This window comes from Anas acuta, chromosome 1, assembly GCF_963932015.1.
Source record: "Anas acuta chromosome 1, bAnaAcu1.1, whole genome shotgun sequence".
Taxonomy (NCBI): domain Eukaryota; kingdom Metazoa; phylum Chordata; class Aves; order Anseriformes; family Anatidae; genus Anas; species Anas acuta.
In genome coordinates, this window is record NC_088979.1 from 17,892,652 (window position 1) to 17,915,701 (window position 23,050).

General features: G+C 43.5%; 1 protein-coding gene across 12 annotated transcripts in view; it reads left to right on the plus strand.

Annotated features, from left to right (window-relative positions):
* The first annotated feature begins 2,896 nt into the window (after window positions 1-2,896).
* The window catches only part of ZC3H12C (zinc finger CCCH-type containing 12C), a 45,792-nt gene continuing 25,638 nt past the window's right edge, over window positions 2,897-23,050 (plus strand). The window contains exons 1-5 of one of the 12 annotated variants that reach the window (XM_068670630.1): window positions 3,392-3,513; window positions 4,610-4,753; window positions 5,431-5,568; window positions 8,502-8,738; window positions 11,337-17,784. In XM_068670630.1, coding sequence (XP_068526731.1) covers window positions 17,761-17,784 — 24 coding nt within the window. In that variant the 5' untranslated portion in view covers window positions 3,392-3,513; window positions 4,610-4,753; window positions 5,431-5,568; window positions 8,502-8,738; window positions 11,337-17,760. Of the gene's footprint in view, window positions 3,023-3,362; window positions 3,514-3,547; window positions 3,708-4,609; window positions 4,754-5,341; window positions 5,569-8,501; window positions 8,739-11,336; window positions 17,785-17,820; window positions 18,781-23,050 lie in introns of those variants that run through there. The other 11 variants (XM_068670641.1, XM_068670649.1, XM_068670714.1 and 8 more) reach the window with 11 other exon arrangements.

A 23,050-nucleotide genomic window follows, 5' to 3' on the forward strand; every position in this document is an offset into this window, starting at 1 on the left:
CCGTAGGTATGGTTATCTAACTATTTCAGCCCCAGTTCCACAGCAGCTCTGCACAGACCCCGTTTCCCTAGCTTTTTATGAGCATACGAAGGTACAGTATCAAACAACGTGACATTACATCTTTGCATGACTCAGTTGCTGTGGTAACATAAATTAACAAAATGTACATTGTCGTAGCAGCTTTGTCATAGCAAGTATGTAGGCTTTTCTACGCAAATCATGGCAGAAGCAGCACAAGGATCTGAGATGAAAAAGTAACTGGACAAAATGTGGTGGCTGAAAAGGGAAAACAATGACAGTGGGAGGCTAAAGCAAGAGCTGACGAATCATCTAGATGTTTTAAGGATGCCAGTTTGGAACCAGGGACCACAATTGTGTTCTAGTGAAAAAAAAAAAAAAAAAAAAAAAAAAAAGAAAGGATGAGGGTCTACTTGCAAAAGGTACTCAAAATATTGAAGCAGGTGGCCAGCAGGAAATAGACTTACCATTTAGGATCTGAAAGTAAAGCAGCAGTTAGTTATAAAATAAAGTCAGCAAGCACTAACAATCACTCTGTTGAAATCCATTATCTGCTCTGGCACAACTGATGAGAACAAGCCGGATCAAGAGTTTTGAGCAGGGACTAAATCAAAGAAGTGGAGTGGTGTGGAGGAAGGCACGTAACACAGGTTTCCCAGGTTAAGAGGGTGAGTAGGTTCACTTAGAGGGCAGCTTGTTGGACAACTGCAGGAATGAAAGAGGCATTTACTATCCAACAGCAGAAAATATTCAAGTCATGGAAAACAGCCGTAGCTAGTATGGGGAGAGCAGAAATGGCAGAATAAATGCACAGCACAATTGAAAAAGTAAACAAACTTTGAAAATATTAATATGTATTTTTTTTATTTGAAAAAAAAAAAAAAAAGGCAGCTGTGATGCAAAGTTGCTAAAGCCAACCTGACTTAACAGAGATTCATAAAGACAAGGGAAATTAGAGTTAACATGCACAGGAAGACAGATGGTTTCACAGAAAACATACTGTTTATAAACTTATCTGATTCTGTATTGTTACATTATAGTGATGTAAGTACAGATTCTGGAAATGAAGGAGATTCTGGTTCCAGCACGGGGCAGCTGGTCCTGTTTTCCCTCTTTTTTTAAGCACTGATTATGCTCACGAGTGCATTGTCAGTTATTAATAACAACTTTTTCCTCCCTTTACGTACCAGGAAAGGGTTGTGCAACATGTGAAAGTCCCGGACGAGCTACTGAAGTCCTGAGTTTCAGCAAAACCTGAAAAACAGTGGTGTGGGAAGAACAGTGAGCATGTAATGGGGAAGCAAACTCAGAGGGAGAAGGGAGGCATCGGAAGTTCTGGAGGCGTATAAATTCCCAGCACCTGACTGTCCTACCAAGACGAAGACTTTTAACTCCTACAACGTTCCCTTCCAGGTACTGCTGCTATATTTGGGGGTTGCGATCATGGGACAGAAAAATCTTGGATTCTGACTCCCACACTTCTATTTTAATTTGGAAGCAACTTGCTACTTAAGTCAATAGGGAGGAAATGGGATTTTGCCAATAAGCAATCCAGTGACATCAAGCAGCTCATTTCATTTAAGCTAACGTTTGAGCAAACTTAACTCATGCTTACAGTGAACACATTTTCATCAGTTACAAAGGTACTGGAGGTTTACATAATCTGAAAGAGGAGACGAGGTCAAAAAGATCCTTTAGACAAACTCACTGGGAACTAGAGTTTACTAAGGAAAAAGTTAATGTGAAACTCTCTTGTGACTTTAAGTAGTTTCAAAATCAATTCAAGTCTCTCCCTCTTCTGATAATTACGAATCATTTTCTTCAGTGCCGCAGTGCTTTTAACTGACTCATACACTCCTCAATCACCAGCAAAGCCTTCCATAATAAGCAGCAAAGTGGAATTGCAAGTGTCTAATTCTTTAGTCTTGCTTTCACTAATTTCCTCTTCAAAATTAATATTGTTAGTTGCATTTGGACACCACTCTGACATTTCTGAAACAGCATCAGCATGTCTGGGACTAAGGGTACAAGCATTGTCTTTTTTTTTTTAGTAGAGGTCTCAGACTTTCTGCACAGCCAAGAAGTAAACCACAGCCAGCCCCTTGCACCAAGCTGAACCTCCCAAATCATGCTCAAGCAAACTGGGGATGCGATACACTGTGAAATTGAGCAGATCTTGTGCTGAACGGGTTGAATAGACAATGCCATCCTGCTTATAGACTCTGTCAGTTCTATGAGGGAAGCTTTACTGAAATATATACAGGAAAGTGACACGGATCTGTTTCTCTAGAATGTTCTGTCAAGTAAATTTATCACATTTTATTGGAAAAATGAAACCTGAAGAACGGCGTTTCAGGCTGATATTTCTTCATAGGGTTTATTACATGCAAAATTCAGAAATGCAGCACATTTTCTGCTGGGTGCCTGAAGAATTCTTTACAAACTTCAGTAGTAGGATACGAGTAGGCATTGGAACAGGCTGCCCAGGGAAATGGTTGAGTCACCATCCCTGGAGGTCTCTAAAAGACATTTAGATGTAGAGCTCAGTGATACGGTTTGGTGGAGGTCTGGTTAGTGTTAGGTCAGAGGTTGGGCTCGGTGATCTTGGAGGTCTCTTCCAACCTGGCTGATTCTGTGCGTGAGTAACGCTTACACACACGCTTTGCGCCTGTGAGTAGCGGTGGCTTTGTGTCGTGCCGTGTGTACGCTCAGCCAGCTAGCAAGCCACAACCACAACATCGGCGCTTCATTCATCTCCTCTAACCACCTCCCTGGCGCGCAGCCACGTCTGCACGAACACAGAAGGCACCGTGGGATGGCGCGAGGTAGATGGATTACTTCATCTCCACAGCAGCAACAGCGGGGTGGGAGGAAACACCCCCTGTTTTAGAACATGGGACGGAAACTGAGCTTTCCACCAACTCCGCCACAGGCTCCCTTTGCCGTCCTTGCCAAAGAGCTCTCCCAGCCCTGCTCCTCCGCCTGGGAAGACCAGGACAGCGAGGTACGAGCAGGCTCCGCTCGCAAAGCTGTGGCTTGGTGGCAGCTGGGTGGGCATGGAGGACCACAAGCCCAGGCCGTGCTGCTGCCATGGCCGGGGGGTGTTCATCATCACGGGAGGTGTTCATCACGGGGGGTTCATCACGGTGGGGTTAATCACGGTGGGGTTCATCACAGTGGGGTTAATCACGGAGGGTTTCATCACGGGGGGGTTCATCATGGGAGGGTTCATCACGGGGGGCTTCATGACGGAGCCTCCCCTCCAGCACCGGGGGGACGTGTGTGGGTGCCTGGGGGGCGGCACCATGGCACCCACCGGCAGGTGCCGCCCGGCAGGAGGAGGAGGAGAAAGAAGGAGGAGGAGGAGGAAGAGGAAGAGGCGGCGGCTGGGCTCGGGGGCCAGGCGGGCTGAGGCCATGAGGCGGGCGGTGGCGGTGGGCGAGGTGGCGGCGACCTTGGCGGGGCGAGCCGCCCCCCGCCCCGCATGGCGGCCAGGTGGGTGCCCGGGGGGGGGGGGCCGGGGAGAGGGGGGCGGTGGCAGCGGCCATGGCGGCGGCCCCGGGGCCGCCCATTGCCGGGGCCGGGCCGGCGTGCGGGTAAACACGGCCCTGCCCCCGGCGCCTCCCCGAGGTCGCCCGGCCGGCAGAGGAGGAGGTGGAGGAGGAGGAGGAGGGAGCAGCTCGGTGGAGGTAGGAGACGGCGCCGTCCCTCAGCCCCGGGGGTCCTGGGGTGCCCCTGCTCCTCTCGGAGCCCCGGAGGGAATTGGAAAGTTGGTTCGGGTCCTCTGCTCGCCCCGCCGTCACCCTTTTTTATTATTATTTTTAATAAATCAGGGCGGCGGGGGGCTTCTCTCCGCGCTTGTGGCTGTGCAGGCAGAGCCGCGGCAGGCGGCCACCTCAGAGAGCACCGCCTGAGCCACGGCCAGGTCCAGCCCAGCCTTTCCAGGTGCAGCTTCTCTTCAGAAAGGAAAATATAATAATGATTTCCATTCACCTGTGTGTTTTGGACTTGATTCTGCAGACAGGTATGAGTAACGTCGGGCATGTACGGCTGCGTTTGTGGCACCCTGACGTTATTTTGTAATGCCCTCGGGCGAGGAAACTCGGCTGCTGTGTGAGTGCAGCACCCACAGACAGCAGCCGGGCCCGAATGGCAGTCCTGTGCCTTTGGTAAGGCCAGGTAGCCCACGTCGGATATTACTGCTGAAAGTTGGCTTCAGCACGTCAAGCCATCCCGCTAAATATCGGGTCTCGCTTCACCTGGAGAAGCATTAAAGTGCTGCGTCCTGCCCTCTTGGTCTGTGTTTGCACAGTGGAGCCGTGGTTCATAACTGGGGATCTTCGTGTTACACAATTAACAACGTGCTTAAGAAAGTGCTGGCTGTACAGTCTTTTGATCTGGAAAAAAAAATAAACCATTCATGTCTGGGTTTGCAGAGTGCCGGGATGCTTCCTCCTCCACCGTTGCTTTGCCACCTGGCATGTGCCCATAGAGCAATCCTACGAGCTTACTGTCACGCTTCTTCTGGGACAGCATTAGAGAAAGCTTAACAAACTTTTTTTTTTTTTTTCTTTTTTCTTTTCTGTGTGAGGATGCTCTGAGATGAGATTCCACCTCGACAAAGTGTGAGGTAGTGAACCGATCAGAATTCAAGCGTGCTGTCATTTTGAAGAGAATTTATCCTAGTCCAAAACAAATTCACTGCTATTTTAGTATGCTTACATTACTTCTACAGGTAAATGTGCTTCCTCTGCCTTCTCCCTTCCCTTTCTTTTTCCTTAATTAGAACTATTAGTGTCGCGAATTCAAAAACTTTCTTTTTTCTAGTGGAGGTAGTTGAACCAATCTCATCTCCCTACAAACCTTGCCATATTTATGGTTTCAGTCCAATGTGCCCATTTCACTGTTCCTGCTACACTAGACATCTATAGGACAGCAGTTACTCAGTGGTCATACAATAAACATTACCATTTTTGAACCTTTTAGAAAAGCAGCTATAATTTATGAGGTCCTGGTAGACAGAACTGCCCCCAGAATTTTTAGGCATCTCCAACTCGAAAAGCTTTAAAGAAATGTGGACTTAAAAATGCAAAGAAAAGTGGAGTTTATTTAAGGTATGCAATTTAAAAACCAGCCCTATACATTCAACTAGACAGAGCATGAAGGATTATCTAGACTTGACTCATCTGTGTGTATTGTGCATTTTAGGCTGAACAGTGAGCTGAGTAACAGTCCACTGGAGTGATTTCACTGCTCGCTTTTCTGGATTGTACCAACTGTTTGAAATGTTATTGGTATTCCAGTGCTGTTTATTTCTTTGAAGGAAACTAGGCTAGCAGTTGATGAGACTTGAAAAGACTGGAGGCTCAGTTCAATATTTGATGAAACCATTTGCTCTTTAATTTTACATAGGTAAGTGAAAAACCTTACAAGATTTTCTTCACTGACATCTTACATATCCTACACGTAGATGAAAATACTCCTTAAGCAAGCTGAAACAGGACAATTAAAAGACAACTTGAAGTGAAATGAGGAACTTGCTTGGCTCAGGTCAGTTTTTGTTGTATTCAGAAATGGCTACAGATTTTAAAAAAAAAAAAGTACTCAGTGCTTGATAGAAAGGGCACATGTCATTTAGGTTGATTTCTTACATTAATGAGGTCACAGTCTTGTTCAGTATTTTCTGCATCAGATCTGTGACTTCTGGCTTGAACAAATACTTTGGAAAAAATAATTATAGTAAAAAAAAAAAAAAAACCTACCCTACAGTACTTCCAAGTCTGTGTGGATTTTTCACTGCTTATGCTTTTCTTTTTTTAATTATAACAGATCCTAATCTGAATTGTCTAGCCTCCGCTACTAACCATGGATCTCAGCCTGTATTTTAATTAATTCTTAAAAGCTGAGCTACTTGAAAAAGAATGACAGTAGTAAAAGAGGTGGGGGTAGAGAGTTACAGTAATCAAAGGGAAGGCTGGAAATGGGATATGCCAGGTTATGGCGTAAAACTTACCTTTTTCCTGTTCTGTAAATATTATTCTGTTGCTTCTGCTGTTTGGTGAAGCAATGTCCTGCATGTAGCTAGGAAGTAGTGGATAGGGGTGGGTTTTTTGTTGTTGTTATTCAGGAGATATTTCCTCCTTCACTCATTTCCGTAGTGTTTGTTGCCATGGCAGCTGGCCAGTGGCCTTATTAGTGATGAAGGTGGTTGCACTTCTTTTTTAGTGTCTTGTTGTACTGGAAACTATATCCGAGGTACCAGAAGAAACAGATGTTGTACGTAGACCGTAGTGAGCTGTTTCTGTGAAAAGACTGAAGTGTTTCAGTCCTTGGACTGAAGTTATCGTATAGTTATGTGTGATATTTCTTACTGTGTGCTGCGCAGTTATGTTTAAAATGCCTCCCGTCTTCAAGCATGCTAAATATTTACAGTGAATGTACTACCACTGCCATATGTTTGAAGTGAGTAACCCATTAATTGAACAAGACTCTTTTTTTTTATGCTTGAAAGAATTGACACTTACTGCTTTTTAGTCACTAATTTGTATGTGTGAAGTAGTGTATAAGAACAGCAGAGGTAAGATGGTGTAACAAGAAGTGGAGTCATTTTTCTTACCCCCTGCTCATTTCCAGTTAGCACGCAGATAGAAAATCAATTGTAATCTGCTCATAATTGCCTTCCTGCTAGAGTTATGAGGCATCTCTCAAATTTTCCTTCTCTTCCCCCTCCTCCTTTTATGTTTTTTCCCTCTCTCCATGTTTTTCCTCTACGTATCTTGTGGAATAGGCAGCTCTGCAGGGTTAGAGGGGGAAAATACCATATGGATGGTTTCCCCCTTAAAGCGCTGCATCTTTAAATACTGTTATATAGCATCCAGAGGCTGTGTCAAAAAGCATGTTCTGTGCTGTGTTGTTTATTGATGAGCAGAAACTGATGAAGGTTTTCATAACCTTGGGGCTTTCTGCTTAGATGAACTAGGCATTTCCCTTTTTTACCTGTTTTGGGATTGATTACTTCAGGCTGTATCACGTTTCTTGTGTGAAAAGGCTGGGCTTGCACTACCAAAAATTCAAACTGTGTTTTGCTTAGCATGAAGAACTGGACTTGACACTTTGCCACTCTGCAAGGATATTGTGCTCCCTGGTTAAGGAGTTGTTTCAGCTTTTTGGTAAACTCCAGCTCTACTCATTCTTATACCACAGCTGCAGAAGGAGAATGTTTTAAGAGACTGCTTGAATCTGCAGACTTGTGCATCTGTAGTCCCAGCTGGAAAGGTCCAGACAAGAACCTTTCTGAAGTTTGCCACAGGGAGAAAAGCAGCTTGCCCTCTGCAACTGCAGGATTCCTTCTGCCAGGCTCACTGCACAGTCACGCTCCAGACTACCTCTCCTGAGTGCCTGGCTGTGTTGGGGTTGTTTTTGCTTGATTTATGATACCAGTGTAACACTTGAAGATTTCTCATTCGTCATCCTCCTCCCTGGGAGGGAAGATGTCTGTTTATGTATACATGTAGGTAGATACAGATGCAGAACAGAATGCTAGACCATCCCCAGGGTCCCTTGTCCTTTAAATGAATAAACATCATACACCTTCCGAAAATATAGTTCCCAACACCTTTGTTTTTAAGCCAAAGTGATTTGGGTCTGAGTTCTTTCAGGATAAATAGGCATAAAACTTCAGCAAAATTGTACAAACTAAAAATGCATTCTCATAAAATAGTTTTATTGAGTCTGGATAGAGAGAAAAGTAAAGCTGTGCTCAGGAGGAGGGATTTTATTTATGTGGAAGTCAGTATTTTGAGAAAAGCAGGGAAAAGCGAGGAAGAGACAAAGCAAGACATGAAGTGGTCGGGAGTGAAGGAGAATTTAATGGTCATTAGTAATCCTCCCAGAGGAAGAAATACAGCAATTTCTTTTGGTATGAAAGGAATGTCTTAGGAGGTGGTTGAAAGTTGCAGAGCGGTGCCAAAGATTGGGGAAGTTAGTGAAGCTGGAGGTGTTCGGCAGCACATGTGACACAAGTTACTGCAAATACCTGAAAAGCAGTCTGCTTGCTGCAAGTAGCTCAAGCTCTGAGGCTGGCAAGAGGCTGAAATCCTTGAGTGCTTTGGTAATTGACTAAAACTGTCATGATAGTTCCTGAAAGACCATTTCTGTGAGCAGTCTTCCCATATGAGCTATAAAAAGTGATGTGTTAAGTTGAGAAATCAATGGATCAGTTCTTGAAGGAAAATGCCATGAAACTTTGAGATTTTGCGATGAGTTGAAAATTACTGCTCTGCTGTCACTTGGTCCTTTTATCTTAGGACTAATTAAATCTGGTGGTTTTGGCTCAGAGAAGGGACAGATTGCAATTGCGCTAATAGAAATTACTTCCCTAGCTTCCTTTTGTTCTGCAAGTTTCTGTTTACACAAGTAGCTGGTATCTTTAAACCCTTGTCTCTCTGCGTTCCTAGTTATAACTGGTGCCCTGTCTCTGATAGGGCTCCGAATCCTTCGTCATCTGTGAAGTTATTTGACCCACGGAGTTACCTACTCCTTCCTGCACAAGGCATCGAAGCATAGCCTCATCCTCGGTGAGATATTTACCTGGTAAAGTGTCATCACTGCTTTCATGGAGTTCTCCATCAAAGTGGAGGGTCTGAGGGCCTCACAGACTGCAGCAACATCCCCTAAGGCCCTCCCCAGCTCAAAATGCTCAACTGAGTTATAAACCTGAGGTAATTTCTCCTTCAGCCATAATTCCAATACATATGATTCGTCTTGCCAGACGCACCTCTGGAAATGGTTTCTCCTGGCTGGGGAAGGGCTGTGATTTACAAACGCCCAGGGCAGTGCACCTGGGTTCACGAGTCTCTATAGCAGCTGCTCCAGGGTTGTTGCTGCTCCCCTCGCCGGGCCGCCAGCTGAGCTGTGAGTTGGGCTAGCTGCTGTTCCCGGCGCTGTCGCGGTCGGATTGCAGTCTGGGCTTCCTGAAGCTGTTGCTGAGCTACAGCCCGCGCTGGCTGCTGTCAGATTAAAATCAGAGTTTTCTGCTTCAGCTGTTGTTTCCCCATCCGCTTGATCAGTTGTCTGGTAATAGCTTCTTATGGTAGCCATTGCTTGGAAAATAACATCTGATATCGTGTGTGCATTGGCAGAGCTTTCATCTGGTTCCAGCAAGAGGCTGTGTGGCTCACAAGTGTGGTGCCCACTAGCTGCAGCTTGATTTTAATTCCAAAACTCATTCAAAGTTGGACTGTTTCTTCTGAACTCTGCCTTCTTCTCCCAATGGGCCATCCCTTGTGTTAGGAGTGGAACTTGGTAAGCTTCCTTTGCCCTTATAACGTAGGAGAAATTAAACTGTAGCTCCTCACAGAAATGGAGCGTGTGTTTGCATCGAGGAGCTGGGCAGCCAGCCTTTTTCCAAGACTCAGCGTAATTGCACTTTGGCTTTGTTAGTCCCGTGTGTGGCCTCCCCATAAGGTTCTGTTCAGCGTTTGGTGACAGGCCTCTGTCTGATTTGCTTCACAAAGCTGGCAGCTCCAAAGTTTTGTGAGGCCGTGGTAGCAGCCTGTAGCTCACATGGAACAGTATGAAACACCAAGCTCTGGAGTTTTTAGTTCCATCAAGGCAGTACAGATGCACAGAGGTGGCTCTGGCTTCGTTCCTCTGCTGATGAGAACCCCTCGCTGGGTTCAGAGGGTAGCACATACAGATCAGTTACCTGTTGATGTGTACAAGAGGGACCTCAGGTGAGCAAACTCATTCATGAGACAAGTGTCATCATCTTGACACTGATCTTTCTGCCCTCTGTGAGCAGAAAGCAGTCTGAATTGCTCGTGTGCAGCTTGGAAGCACTCAGCGGTGTGCCTGGGGGAGCGCTGGAAGCAGATGCCTCCAGCAGGCATTGTGAGTAGAGTTCAGCTCATCTGCTGACGAGGAAGGCTTTTGTGGAAAGTGAAGCTCAAGATGACGTTGCAGAAATAGGTACTAAGGCCGAGCGTGCTGCGTTAGCAAGAGCACAGCCAGCAGATGCACGGGGTGGTCGTCTGCCTCTTGTTGGCACTCAGGGCATCACCCTTGGAGCGCCATGCCCAGGTTTGGTCTCTGAAGGATGGGGGACGTGGACTGACTGGAGCAAATCCAGAAGGCAGCTCCAGGGATGTGCAGGGGGCTGAAATACCTCACATACGAGGAGAGGCTGGGAAACCTGAATTTCTGTGGCCTTGGTAAGAGAAGGCTCAGGAGTCTTATGGCTCTCTTCAGCTGTATAACCTGAGGGTGTGGAGAAGACAGAAATGCTCCATGTAGAGGGATGGACCAGAAGGACAACAGCCAGCAGTCACGAGTCACAGGGAAGAAATTCTCACTAGCCATAAAGAGAAATGTTCTCCCCATGAGAGCATTTAAACGCTTGGGTAGGTGCTTAGGGAGGCTGTGGGATATCCAGCCCTGGAAATTGACTGGAAGCTTGACTGGGAAAGGTGCCGAGCGACCTGCTGTAGTTGCCCTTGCTTTGAGTTTTGTGGGATTTGTTGAACTAGTTGACTTCTGGAGATCCCTTCCAAGCTAAATCATTTAATTCTAAACGCAGCATCACTCAGTGTATGAGGGTGGAACTCAGGAAAGGAAAATGTGAGCTTGGGGAGCCAAAAAGAATCAAAATGTATTAACTTTAATGAAGGAATATGCACAGGTATTCACTCACAGGACAAAAATCTGGTTTGCTTTCCAACTTTAAAAATAAAATGATAAAGTGGGGACTAAACATAGAGGAAACCTGGTCTGCAATGTTCATGTCTAACTTAAAAGTTGCAACCTTCTGAGCTTAGAACAAAATGAATCTGCAACTTTGAACTCCTACAAAGATTGTTTAAAATCACTACCAGATGGTTTGTCTCTTTCTGATATATTAGGTTATTAAACAAAAGTGGCCAAACTTTTATTAATATGTAAAATTAGGATTTCAAAGATTGGTGTCTGCAGCTTAGTGTGTGGACTTCCCGGTGGGTTCTCCTGAGTTCTGGGATACAGCTATCTGAAGAAAATCCTTACCTAGATGACAGGTAATCAGATTGATCTCTGGGTAGTTATTTCCTCTTTATTTCTTTTTGAACTTGGGTTTGCAGCTACAGTAAGCTGCTTACTATATGATCTGGCTATTGTTTCTACTTGTCAGTGCTATTAAAAGATTCCCCAGAAAGCAGGGAAGAATTATATACCAAGTGTGTCTCAACAAACCACATTTGCTTTCTCTTTCTTAATTCTTTACTTTAAAAATCTGAGTAAAAAATTTGAACCTTAACATGTTGTTTTTGGCTTTTTCATCCCTGTAGAGAGTGAATTGTAAAGTTGAAAGTCTTGCAGAAAATCCGCTGCTGGCAGCTCCCTCGGAGAAGGCTCCAGTCCAAAATGACAACTGGAGCAGCGTGGTACAGGCACAGGAATTGTCTCTCAAATAAGCATAGCCCTGTGAAGCCATTTAGGGCTACACAGAGTCCAACCAACACCTTGAACTCTGTCCAGGAACCCTGGAGATTAAGGAGCTCTCTTGCCAGCAGCATGACCTGAAACACAACCTGCCCGTGTCGCTAGACAGTTTGAGAAGCCTATTTTCCTCTGACACTCCTTTCAAACTCTTAATAATAGCATGGCACAGATAAAAGATGTTAGGTTGACTAGCGAAGTCTCTGAAATTTGTATTTAAATGAAGACAATACTTTTTTTTTTTTTCCCCACTTAACCATGTTAGTTTTGTTAGCGGATTTTCTTCTGACAGAACAAATTTGAATAAAAGTACTTTGCTAAGCATGACGGCGTACACTTTGTACAGTTGTAGGCATTGTCTGGCCGCCCAATATTGTCACAAGGAAAGTTAATTAGACAGTTCAGATTTTCACGTTCAGAAAGCACCCAGACAGCGTGACTCATTCTGGAAGTGGGAAGAGATCGAATCCCCAACGTGTACCGCTGGAAACTCCTCTCTCCTCTCCAGAGGGATTTGTTTGTCGGTGTCTCTGCCTCAATTCACGAGTAAATAAATCAAAATAAGGAAGGAATGAAACGATGTCCTCTGGCAATGATCTTAAACTAATTGTCGTCATCCAGTTTGTGGCAGAAACCTGCGTGTTCCGTGCTGCCCTGGTGTGGATGGGAGCAGCTGATCAGCAGCCACCCTGCTGCGTGGCAGGGGGCTTTCGACATCGTGGTTTGCAATCTGGAGGAAAAACTGACTGGTAGAGCTGGAAGGCGCAGGTTGGAAGCTGCTTTTCTTGGTTTCCTTTAGCAAGCTGTGTAAAAGTAGAATGGGATAGACCCTTAAGTGGCTACAGACTGGAATTTGGTAACCAGACAGGTGATTTTTCTGTCCTTTTTTTTAAAGGATTTTTAATCCGGGTAATTTCCTTAATAACAACATATTCTTGCATCACCAAAAAGAGCAGAAATAAATACAAGATACTAGATTACAGTGCATTTCTAAAGAATGCTTCTGAACTTACCCTCAGCACTAGTGGCAGCTGTTGTATTTTTCCATGATATTTGCATTTTTTTAAGAGGGGAAAAAAAAAAATCCTCTCCCTCAGGAGACTGTAACTGAGGGAACAATCCTAAAGCAATGTCCGCAGGGTTGGTGGGTTTTACTCATGGCTGTATCTGAACAGGGAGTGAAAGGATCCTCTTCTACAGGCATGGTTGCGAAATTAAACCTTGAGTGGCCAAACAGTGGGAATGGTGAAATTACATTTGCATCCCGTAAAGGAGAACACTTTCCTGATACAGTTTGGATTGCTCTTGTGTATCTGTTTCCCCAAAACACCAAGAATTTCTGGTCACCTGACTTACTCTTCTTGGAAGCAGGACTTCTGTGGCTGTGCCGTGTGTGTGTGCAAGCACTGCTTTATTTATGCAGGTGTGGTCATGTGTGATGTGGTTGTGAGATCTCATCCATGTCCCTAAATCCCTGACGGGAGGGTGCAGAGAGGCCGGAGCCAAGCTGTGCTCAGTGGTGCCCAGTGCCAGGACAGGAGGCCATAGGCACAGCCGGGCACCCAGGAGGCTCCCTCTGAGCACCAGGCAGCACTGCTGTGCTGGGCGGGTGACGGAGCCCTGGCACAGGCTGCCCAGAGGGGCTGTGGGGTGACTGCAGTGTCTCTGCTCTGTGCTTTCTGCTCAGCTGGCTGGTTGGGCTCGAGCCCGTCGGCCTCCTTAAGCAGGCAGCAGTATTTGGGGGCAGCTGCATGTGGGCACCAAGTCATCTCATGGCAAACAGCCTGTGGTCACGGCCTTTGTCTACCCACAGATGAGGAAAGACTGCAGCTGTTCATCTGCATGGTCAGCAAAGAAATAATTGCTACTTCTGGAAAAGAAAAAGCTTAAGTTTTTGCTCTTCTCTTTAAAACATATTAGAGGATGTGATGAATTGAGCAACAGCTTGCTCAAGTCTTGCATGCTGTCAATACTGGTGATCTAATAGGCTTACACTGGGAACTCATTGACCTCTTAGGATGATGGCCTGGTGGAAAGCGCATCCCTGCCTTGTTAAAGGATAACTACAGGCATCTTTAGTTGTCTTTCCAAAATAAAAGTAACTCTTTGCCACTCAGTTTTTTGCATTTGAAGGTGTTTTTATGTATATTCCTATGGAGAAACCATATTGCACTTTAAAATGCAATTGATGCTTTAAAAATATTTGTTTTGCAGGCTAGCTATTTTCTCTAGGCAGAGCATTACTCATCTTTATCATAACATCGGTTGTGTTTCTGAATTCTAGGGGGTTTTTACTGGCCGGTTAGTTCTCTGTGTGGCTGTAAGAGTGGCGGTGGTTTTTTGTTTGTTTGTTTTGTGGCCACGTGTAGATAGCGTCTAGAGTACCACTTCACCATTTCTCCAACCTAAGCATCCTTCTCTCCGAGTGCTGAGCTTGAGATACTTGGCATCACTCAAGACACGGACTGGTGAAGAGGAATTTCTGCTGCATTTCGTGGCATCATACCATAGGATGGCCCAGGTTGGAGGGGACCTGACAGACCATCCAGTTCCAGCCCCCTGCCACGGGCAGGGATGCCACCCACTCCGTCAGATTGCTCCAAGTCCCATCCAGCCTGGTCTTGAACACCTATTTCCACCTCATCGTTTGGAATAAAAGCATTTCCCTTGCAGCTTCCAAGTACAGCAGTGAACGTAGGATATTTTGCAATGGCACAGCAGTGAGCTTTGTCTTAGTATACAACCTTTGTCTCAGTTTCATAAAGGCAGTGTTATGTGCTTGATTTAACTTGTTCAGTTTCTTGCAAATACATCAGTTATTACTGGAGACTTAGCATAAAGTTCTACAGTAAAAGAAATGAAAGGCATTGGTAGGCAAATCATCTAATTGCTGCAACCGTAGCCCGGGAGTTACAGAGTGACCACTCGTTATGCTTGCATACAATCACTTCTGGTTTTTTAAAGGCTTTGTCTCTGTGCTTGAAATGTCAAGGTTTGTATGAAAGCAGCAGCTCTTCTCTCTAGGCAGTCCAGATTTCCTAGGTGCTCCAGCTCTGTCTGCCATGGTCCCTCAGATCCTCCCAAGGAGGGGACTCTTCCCTTCCCACCCCTCTCCCAGCCGAGGCTGCACCCCTACAGCATCCTACCCCTGCCTCTGAGTCCGAGTTATCCCCCCACCTCCAGCCAGCTCACGATTTTGGGCTAGCCTGCTGCTCAGCCAAGTGGCGTTAGAGACCCGATGAGCGCCGTACGCTGTGGGATCTGTGGGAGCCACAAGAAGTAGGTGTTGGGAGCTTCCCCCTCTTGAAAGGTCAGAAGTTTGAAGAGCTGCCATATGCTGTACTTTGGCGACAGGGTTTAACTTCGTGACTCTTTGTATTTTAAATGAGGTAAGAGGAGGTTGCTGAGCTAGTCAAGTTATGGGATTTGCAGGTTTTAGCGAAGAAGTAGAGCTCTTTGTTCGTTTGCGCTGTGTACTTTCGAGTGATTCTATTGTAGCCCGTCACAGATGTGACAGGAGATCCACATTGTTTCTTACTGAGGTTTCTTTGTTGACCCCCTCAATCCCAGTAGGAAGCCTAGTGTACTGGTTAAAACCTTAATATGAATGCTGTGCTGTCATTGCAAACATGATTTAATGGGATGATCTGACATTTTGTAAACCTTCGGCAGCACAGCTTCTTTCAGGGGCGAGCCGAGAGAATTCTTCGAGTCCAGGCAGCTGGGTCACGGAACTGACATCATGCAAAAAATGTTTTCTTAATTCATGCAACTGCAGCTTGTTAGAATACTTTATGCAAATAAAACAATATAGCACAAGTCTTGAGATTGTCCCGAGTTTAGTCACAGTCAGGGCAGCAGCGTGGCGTTAGCACGAAGGTTTACCAGCAGCCGACGCTCAGACCTGGTGCCCACAAGAGACGCGGTTGGAGCATGGGAAGTTGTTTTGTGGTGTAGGGTTTTTCTGTTTGTTTTGTGTGGTTTGTTTGTTTGTTGTTGTTATACTTATTGCTACTGCAGAAGACATTGAGGGGACCCATCTTAGCAAATAAACTTCCAGAACTTACACCCTTATTTTGAAGGTAGGTTTTCAAGCCCGATCATATTCTTGTCCTAGCTGTGTGTGTGGAGCCATAAGGACACCACTTCTGTGCCGGGAAGTTCTCAGTTTGCATGTAAATGGTGGCTCACATGCCCTCTGCCAAAACAGGCGTTTCTGGTGTCACAGAAGAAGTGCCTGGCTCTAATCAGGGAGATATTAAACTAATGACTACCAAGTGATTCTGCTTGCTTTTAAGGGCAGATCTTGGGCATAGGGGAAGTGGACTGGCTTCTTATTTTGCCTACAGAAGTTTTAACATGCTTAACGTTATCCAATACTAGCAACTGAGGTAGTCTAAATACCACAGCAGGGACTGATTAGCTTTTTCAGATCACTGCTTTTATTCGCTGTTTGCAAAGAGGCTTAATCCAGTGCTGGAGATCAGGCTTCCCACTGTGCTCGTGGGTAGCTTTCCCTCAGTCTTTGTGTTCACGGTGGCAGAAATTAGTGAGGAGTCTCCTCCTGCCGCCGACTCAAAAGCCCCAAAATAGTGGTGCCAACTGTTGTTCTCGGGAGTGTTTAGTGGACAGTGCAGAGGAACTAAACTTGGGGGTCCCGATCTTCAGTTTCGTATCTGGACGTATGGTAAAGTCATCAGGTGGTAGCGTGATGGAGTGTGGTTTCGTTTACTGCCTTGAATCGCTAACATCCACGTAAAGCTTTGGGAAATCACCCAGAGAGGCCTCACAAACCTGTTCGCCTTCGTTACTTCTTCTAAATCGCAGCTGAAGTTTCCCGGCAGGTCGCCTGTCTTCCCAAGCAGAGGAGGAGGACAGCTGACCCTGTGGTTTTCAGTCATGCTTTCAGCCACGTACAGATGCTGAAGTTCAGAAAATTTGCTCTTCCAGCAGTCCTTCAGGTGAATGTTTGCAAATGTAGAATCTCTGCAAGGCTGCGTGCTTCTCTGCATTGAGCTGCCTGTGCTGAGGTTACCAGCCGTGGCAGCTTCTGATTTGGAAGGCCGTATGACTCTGCTTTTTTAGTCAGACATCAAACCTTGCTGCTGTTTTAGGGCCTGTTGGATTGGAACATTGGGCAGTGCAGGGAGCAGGACTGGAGTTTGGGTTTGGGTTATCGTTGTGGCTTACCTCAGTCAAAATAAAAACAGGAGAAGCTGGCTATTGCCTAGCTGCTGACTTCTGTTCAAATATTTCATCACTGCAAAGGAGCAGAAAGATCTTGACATCCAGAACAGGCCTGTGAAATAACAGGGAGAGAAGTCCTGTTACAAACAGGAGCGGTGCCAGAACAAAAGGGTGCTTCTTGCTGCCTTTCTATCAAGTGCCCTACTGTTTCACTGCCATTGCATAAAAATGTGCATTATTGCATGTATTAATATTATGTGAGTTTACTTTAATCAGTTTTGCCTTCTGCTGAAACTGAAAAATGTCCACAAGTACTGTTATAGCTGTGTATAAATGCAAATTTATTACACTTACTGACTGATGCACAAAAGTGTCAGGAAATTCAGAAAGCGGTTTCTGAATACATTTCAGTGCCTAGTGTGGGCTCCTTTCATAGCTCCTTGCACAATGTACCGATATGATTAATTTCGCTAACAAGAGAAGGGGAACACGCATAGCTACTGATGGATTTATTTCACCTCAATATTTTTCCTTAAAAAAAACTTTTAGTTTCTGTGATGGAAGAGATTATATTCCTCGGGAGTGATTTTTTTTTTTTTTAATTTCATAGGAACTCACAACTTTTACTACTTAAAAAATAATTCCTTTTCTTTGTTTCATGAATTAGAAACAATGAGGAGAAGCCGAAGTCTGCCCAAGCCAGGTGTTTCTTGTTGGCAGCCTGCTCCCTAATGACTCTGGCTCTCATACAGCAGCTGCCTGCTAGTCTCTTTTGTATGGCCTATTGTTGCTGCATACCCCTCGTTAATACACATGCTGCCCGGGGCAGACCCTGCGAATGACATCAACTTGCTTATCTTAGAAACCTCCAAACCTGATGCAGGGTGGGGAGGTTGCCTTGCATCTGCCCGGCCAACTAATTGTGAGCGCTGCGGGTTGTGATTGGCTCCTCTTCCGCTCAGTAATAGGTTAAGCAAAGACATTGCGGGTCCATCTGTTCATCCATTCATTGTTCTGCTCGCTAGCCTGAAGTCTGCAGCTGAAATCGTGTTAAGGAGTTGCTTCTGGAACAGCTACAAGAAACCAATGTCTGTGTGTTTCCCAGCGAACGTAAGTATACGGGCTTCTCTCTGCAGCAATGGGACGCTTCGCCTTTCTGATGTTCCAGCAGGTCAGTTTGTGCTCTGACAGCATAGCTAGCGTCTGGGTCAGATGAGGTTTGCACACTTTGGGTATCTCTTTAAAAAAAAAAAATCTATCTGAAGACTAAGTATATTAAAGAGTCATCTTCTAGCTCAGTGCATTCTGTTAAGGAACTTTTAAAAGCAGTAGAAACGGTGCGTTTGCAAGAACCTGAAAATGGTAGGCAGTACCCATCCATAGAACGAATTTCCTTCTGGCCCCTTGAGGAGAAGGGAAGGTTTCAACCTTGAGTTACGGGTCTTGACGTTCTTTTTGCAAGTAGGCTATTGCTTATTTTAATTTCTGAGAGGTAGAAAATGCTTTTAAAAGAATAAAGAAAACTTTTTTGTTTTGTACCGTACAATGGGTAAGTTTTTCTGTTTGTGAAAATAGGAAGAGCTCCATTGTGAGCTGTGCAGAGATACTGTATTGTGAGAGCATTAGGATATTCTCAGGTGGGAACGTGTTCCATTCAAAGCTTTTGTGCTTTGAAAGCTATTCATAAGTGTGTCAAATCTAGCACAGTTATTTTTATAAAGTTTCTAATCTGTTTTGTTTTATGTTTTGAGTTCGGATGTTAGGCTGAAGAACAAGCGCTATATACTCCATGAGCCTGTGTTCCAAGGATCCTGTAAAGAAAAAAACAAAACAAAAAAACAAAGACCTTCATATATGAGTTGGGAGGGAAAGAGAGCATATAAAAGGGTTAAAAAGAGGTTTGCATTTCTACCACATGCCCTATTGTGTGAACATATGCATGAGTCTATTGAAAGTTTTCAGAAGATGGGCAGGCCACCAGTTGCTGGTCTCCTGCAGTTCCAGTAGACATCTGTTGCCCCAGAGCATTAACCAATCTGTTCAATGGGACATCCTTCCTTTGTTGGGTGGAATGATGCAGACAACAGCACTCGCTGAAATACAATGGTAATTAAATACATAGAAACTACAGCAGTAGGTATTTATTACATATTCATTATTTTATTTGCATTGTTGCAGTATCTTTACGATTTGAGTAACACACGTTCATTTTTTCTTTCCTGATCAGCTATGCACTTCTTTGTGACAAGTGATTACAGTGTTTCAACAAACTGTGATTTCAATATTTCCCATTTTCTTTTTAGAAGATTTAGAAAAAAACTTCCTGTGTGAAAACAAGATGATCTATTTCACTGTAGAATGCATCTTCAGAAACTCTTGAATTCTTTTGAGAATACACAATTTCTGGTACTTTGCCACAAGACATGCCATTTGCTCCTTGTTATTTTCCTCCATGAACGAAATTTGCATTAAACTACTTTTCTTATGTTCAGTTGTAAGTGAATAATATTCAGAATATGCATTAAAAGATTAGATGATCTCTTTGCCCACATTCCTCTGAGAAATGGAAATATTCTGTGAATTAATGAGTTGATTGTTGTTAACAGCTAGTGGAGAACAGTGGATGAAAATGGAAATGAAAAAGGAATGCAATTCTACAATGTAATAGCACAGTTCTCATCCAACATATTACATTTATGCTTCATAAATGACTCAATAGTACAATATTTTGGGCCATTATCAGTGAATCTAGCATGAGATGCTCTAGGTTCAAACAGGCTGTAGTTTGTTCTTAAAAGTTACATTGTTGTAACTATAATGAAATTGGTAACCCCCAATTTGGACAATTTTTTTTTTCTTTACACATAAAAGCATGTTATGTTACTCAGCATAACCAAAAGTTGTAGACTTTTCTTGACACGATTTTTTTTGGCTGTTTTGTTTGCTTGTTTGGCACTCAGTCAAGTCAGAACTCGTAGTGGATGTTTTTGTTATCTATATTGCATTGTATCAGCACACATACTTCAAAACCTTATGTGCATAATGAGAGTTCCTTGTAAATAAAGAGTGTAAGGAGTTCTTCGTATCTGATGTTACTCCTTGAATAAATGTGACCTTTTCTGTTTGGTTTTTTTTTTTTTTTTTTGACCTTCATTGTGCTATATCTAGGTACACTAGTGCTTGAATGAATTTGAATTCCAAAAAAACAGATTCTGGCATATTGCTCCTCGCTAACCAGGTCAAGATAAAATAATCAACTCCAGCAGCATTTAACAGTGACATCTGATTTTCATGGTTCTAATGAAGGCTCTTGTAAGGGACATCACCTTGGGAGCTCCCAAGGCCAGCATTTCAGAGAGATGCTGCTGACCACAAATACAGTGTGCAAAGTTCACGGATATTGCAAAAATTGGTCTGAAAACAAGTACAGTTTGCATGCAGGGTATAGGCCAAATGCCAGGAATAGCACACTGCTTGTTAAGCACAACTATTTCAGAAATCTTCAGTTTGGGATTTGCAGTGGATGCCTCATCTGAACTACCCTTGAGAGACGGGGGAGACTTAAAGCAGATTCGTGCTGGGGGGGTGATATATACGTTCCCAACAATGCACGGAGCTCAACTTGTGGTCACTTTTTGTATGTAGTTGATGTGCAAATCATCTCAACTATGCTCCGTATTAGGTCTGATCTTCGGATATATTCATATGCCAATGAGGTTTTTTAATCACACTGGAGGGTGTTATGACTGTAGTTGCTGTGAGGCACTCAAATTTCAGCGAAGAAGGAATTGGAAAACGACTTAAGTGTTATTTTAACACTAAGCAAACAAAATCCTCCTGGTGATCGAGGCACTTCAAGATTTCTTTATGCCATGCTGTTAATATCCAACCTCATCCCCCACACACTTCCAAGGGGGGGGAGAGAAGGAAAAACAAAACCCAGCCTCTCTCTCCTCCTAGCTGAGTGCTAAAATGACATTTCACAGTACACGGATTTAGGCAGCGACCCATTATCCGAGCGCATTCTGCGGCGGCGGTACATGAGCCAGCTCAACTTTTCAGTGTTGCCCATTAACTGGACTTCCTCGAGTCAGAGCAGATTGCGGCTGGGGAACAATGATGTCGGGCCTTCCAGATTGGTTTGGCAGCTGCATTGTTCTCCGAGGGGAAACCAGACGCACTTAAGTCCCACTCTTTTTCATGGGCTTTTGTTCATACCAAATTATTCTTTTGCCGCGCTAGTATTCATGATGGTATGTTAAAGGAGCGCATCCTAGCAACTAAGGGCTTGTTGCTTAGCAGCCTTGCTTCCAATAGGTTTTCCTTGTTTGAGTTTTTTGTTGTTGTTGTTGTTTTTTTGGGAGGGGGGTCAGTCCTATGAAGGCCACACCGTTGGGTTTTCTAACTGTATCCTTTTATTGGGATATCGCGGTGATTTGTTACTAGCACTGTGCTATCGAGTGCATTACATTAGTTACTAAATCACTGGTTGGATAGGTTCATCTCTTAATTTCTTGTTGTGTTTGATCTGTGGTATGGTTTGAAATCCTAAAACTTCAAGTTAAGGGAACGTAATGTTCCTTGATAAGCTGTTTGGGAGAATGTTGTGGCCTTACTCCCTTCTAATAGCCAGATCAAAATAAAACTTCAAAGTAGAATATTTTTAGTGGTCCGTCTTAACCAGATTATGGCACTGGATACAGAAATGCTTCTGGTGATTTTTTTTTATGTATTATAACTAAAAACTCTCAGGTAAACTTTTTTTATTCAGTTAATGAAATCTCCACCCCAGCAATGATATCTTAGCATTAAGTGCCTATGGGATGCTCTGTGATTAAATCAGGGGCTGGTTTCCTTGGTTGATTCCCTTTAGTCTTAAGGCCAGCCTGGATGAATTGCTCATGTGCACCCAGATCTTTATCCCTAGAAGAAGAACGTACACTGTATTTAAAAAACACTGGGTTATTCTTAAATGCTCCCCTGTAAGGAGATAGGAGAGTTAATGTACTTGCTGTCAGAGATGTTGGCTCTTTGTGGGATGTATCAGTAACTTGTATTAGTGTAGATCAAGGGATTCTGCTTAGCATAATGTTTTTTTCTCAATATAACTTCTTTAATGAAGTTTGTGTCTGTACTGTCTTTGTCAAGTTCAAGTGAAATCCCTTGAGTCTACATCTTACTCTTGTATTCTGCCTTGTAAGATGAAGTGTGAACGAACTCTTTGTTTCATAGTCTTCCCTTTATGTTTTTTTTTTATTATTATTTTATCGTAACCTTGCAGCACAATTGCTTCATATTGACCGTTGTCATTTATGAGAAGTCTTTTCCTTTTTTAGTTGAAGCAGTTAGTAAAAATTCCCATCTAAATTCTTCTAAAAGAACAAAATACGGGAAAGAGGTCGCAAGCTATCTTTAGAAGTATAGATTGTGGAAGTAATCTTTGTGATGAAATGGGCAGCTAACTTCTGTATAACTGTTATACAAAATACCTCCAGAAAAACTGGTGCAGCAAGTGTACAAAGTCCAGAAAACTGCAGCTTTTTTTTTCCATTCTTCCTATGTGACTTCTTTCGATATATTTAGTTTGATCCAGCAAAAGGCTTGCACAAGTCAAGTCCAAGAGTTGAAATTAGCATTTAATTTCATTGCCTTACTGGCTTGATGAATAGCCTGGTGTGATCAGTGCAAGGATTTCCATTGGCTTTATTGGCCATTAGATCAATCCATGCCTCTACATCCTATATATGTTAGCAATGCAGTATTCTGAGAGCAATTAGCCTTTCTTCACTTAATTATCACTTTATGAAAGAGTTCAGAAATAGCTTGAGTGTATTTAGTTTAACCGATAGTGTATTTTAGGGCCAATAAGTTTCTTATTTTTATGTTACTAATAACTTTTGTTTATGGTAGTGTCTTCTATTTGCCTAATAAGCCAGGTAATCTAGTATTATGCTAATTTCTATTCAACAGAGAATCTAAGCTACTTAGTTTAAAAGGTTTTTATAGTACTTGTATAGATGCATTTTTTTGTTGTTGTTGCAGTTTTGTCTATAGTTAGAAGAAATACCTAGGTACCTTTAGCTCTTGACGAATTCCGAGTTACAATAAAAAAACTTGTTTGGTTTACTATTCTTTCATTAAACTATTTATTTTCATAAACTATATAAACTTTCTTATTCTTTTACATTTCTAGAAATGATTAAGTAAAAGCATTTCATACATTCGGAAAACAGTTGTTAGTCAGCTTACCTACATTTATTCCTTATTAATTTTTGTTGTTTTTTCCCAAAAAAAGTTTTCCATGTTTAAAAAATAAGTCATATTTCATTTCTGGGAGACAGTAAGTGCAGTTCCAAGGAAGCAGGAAGAAAATACA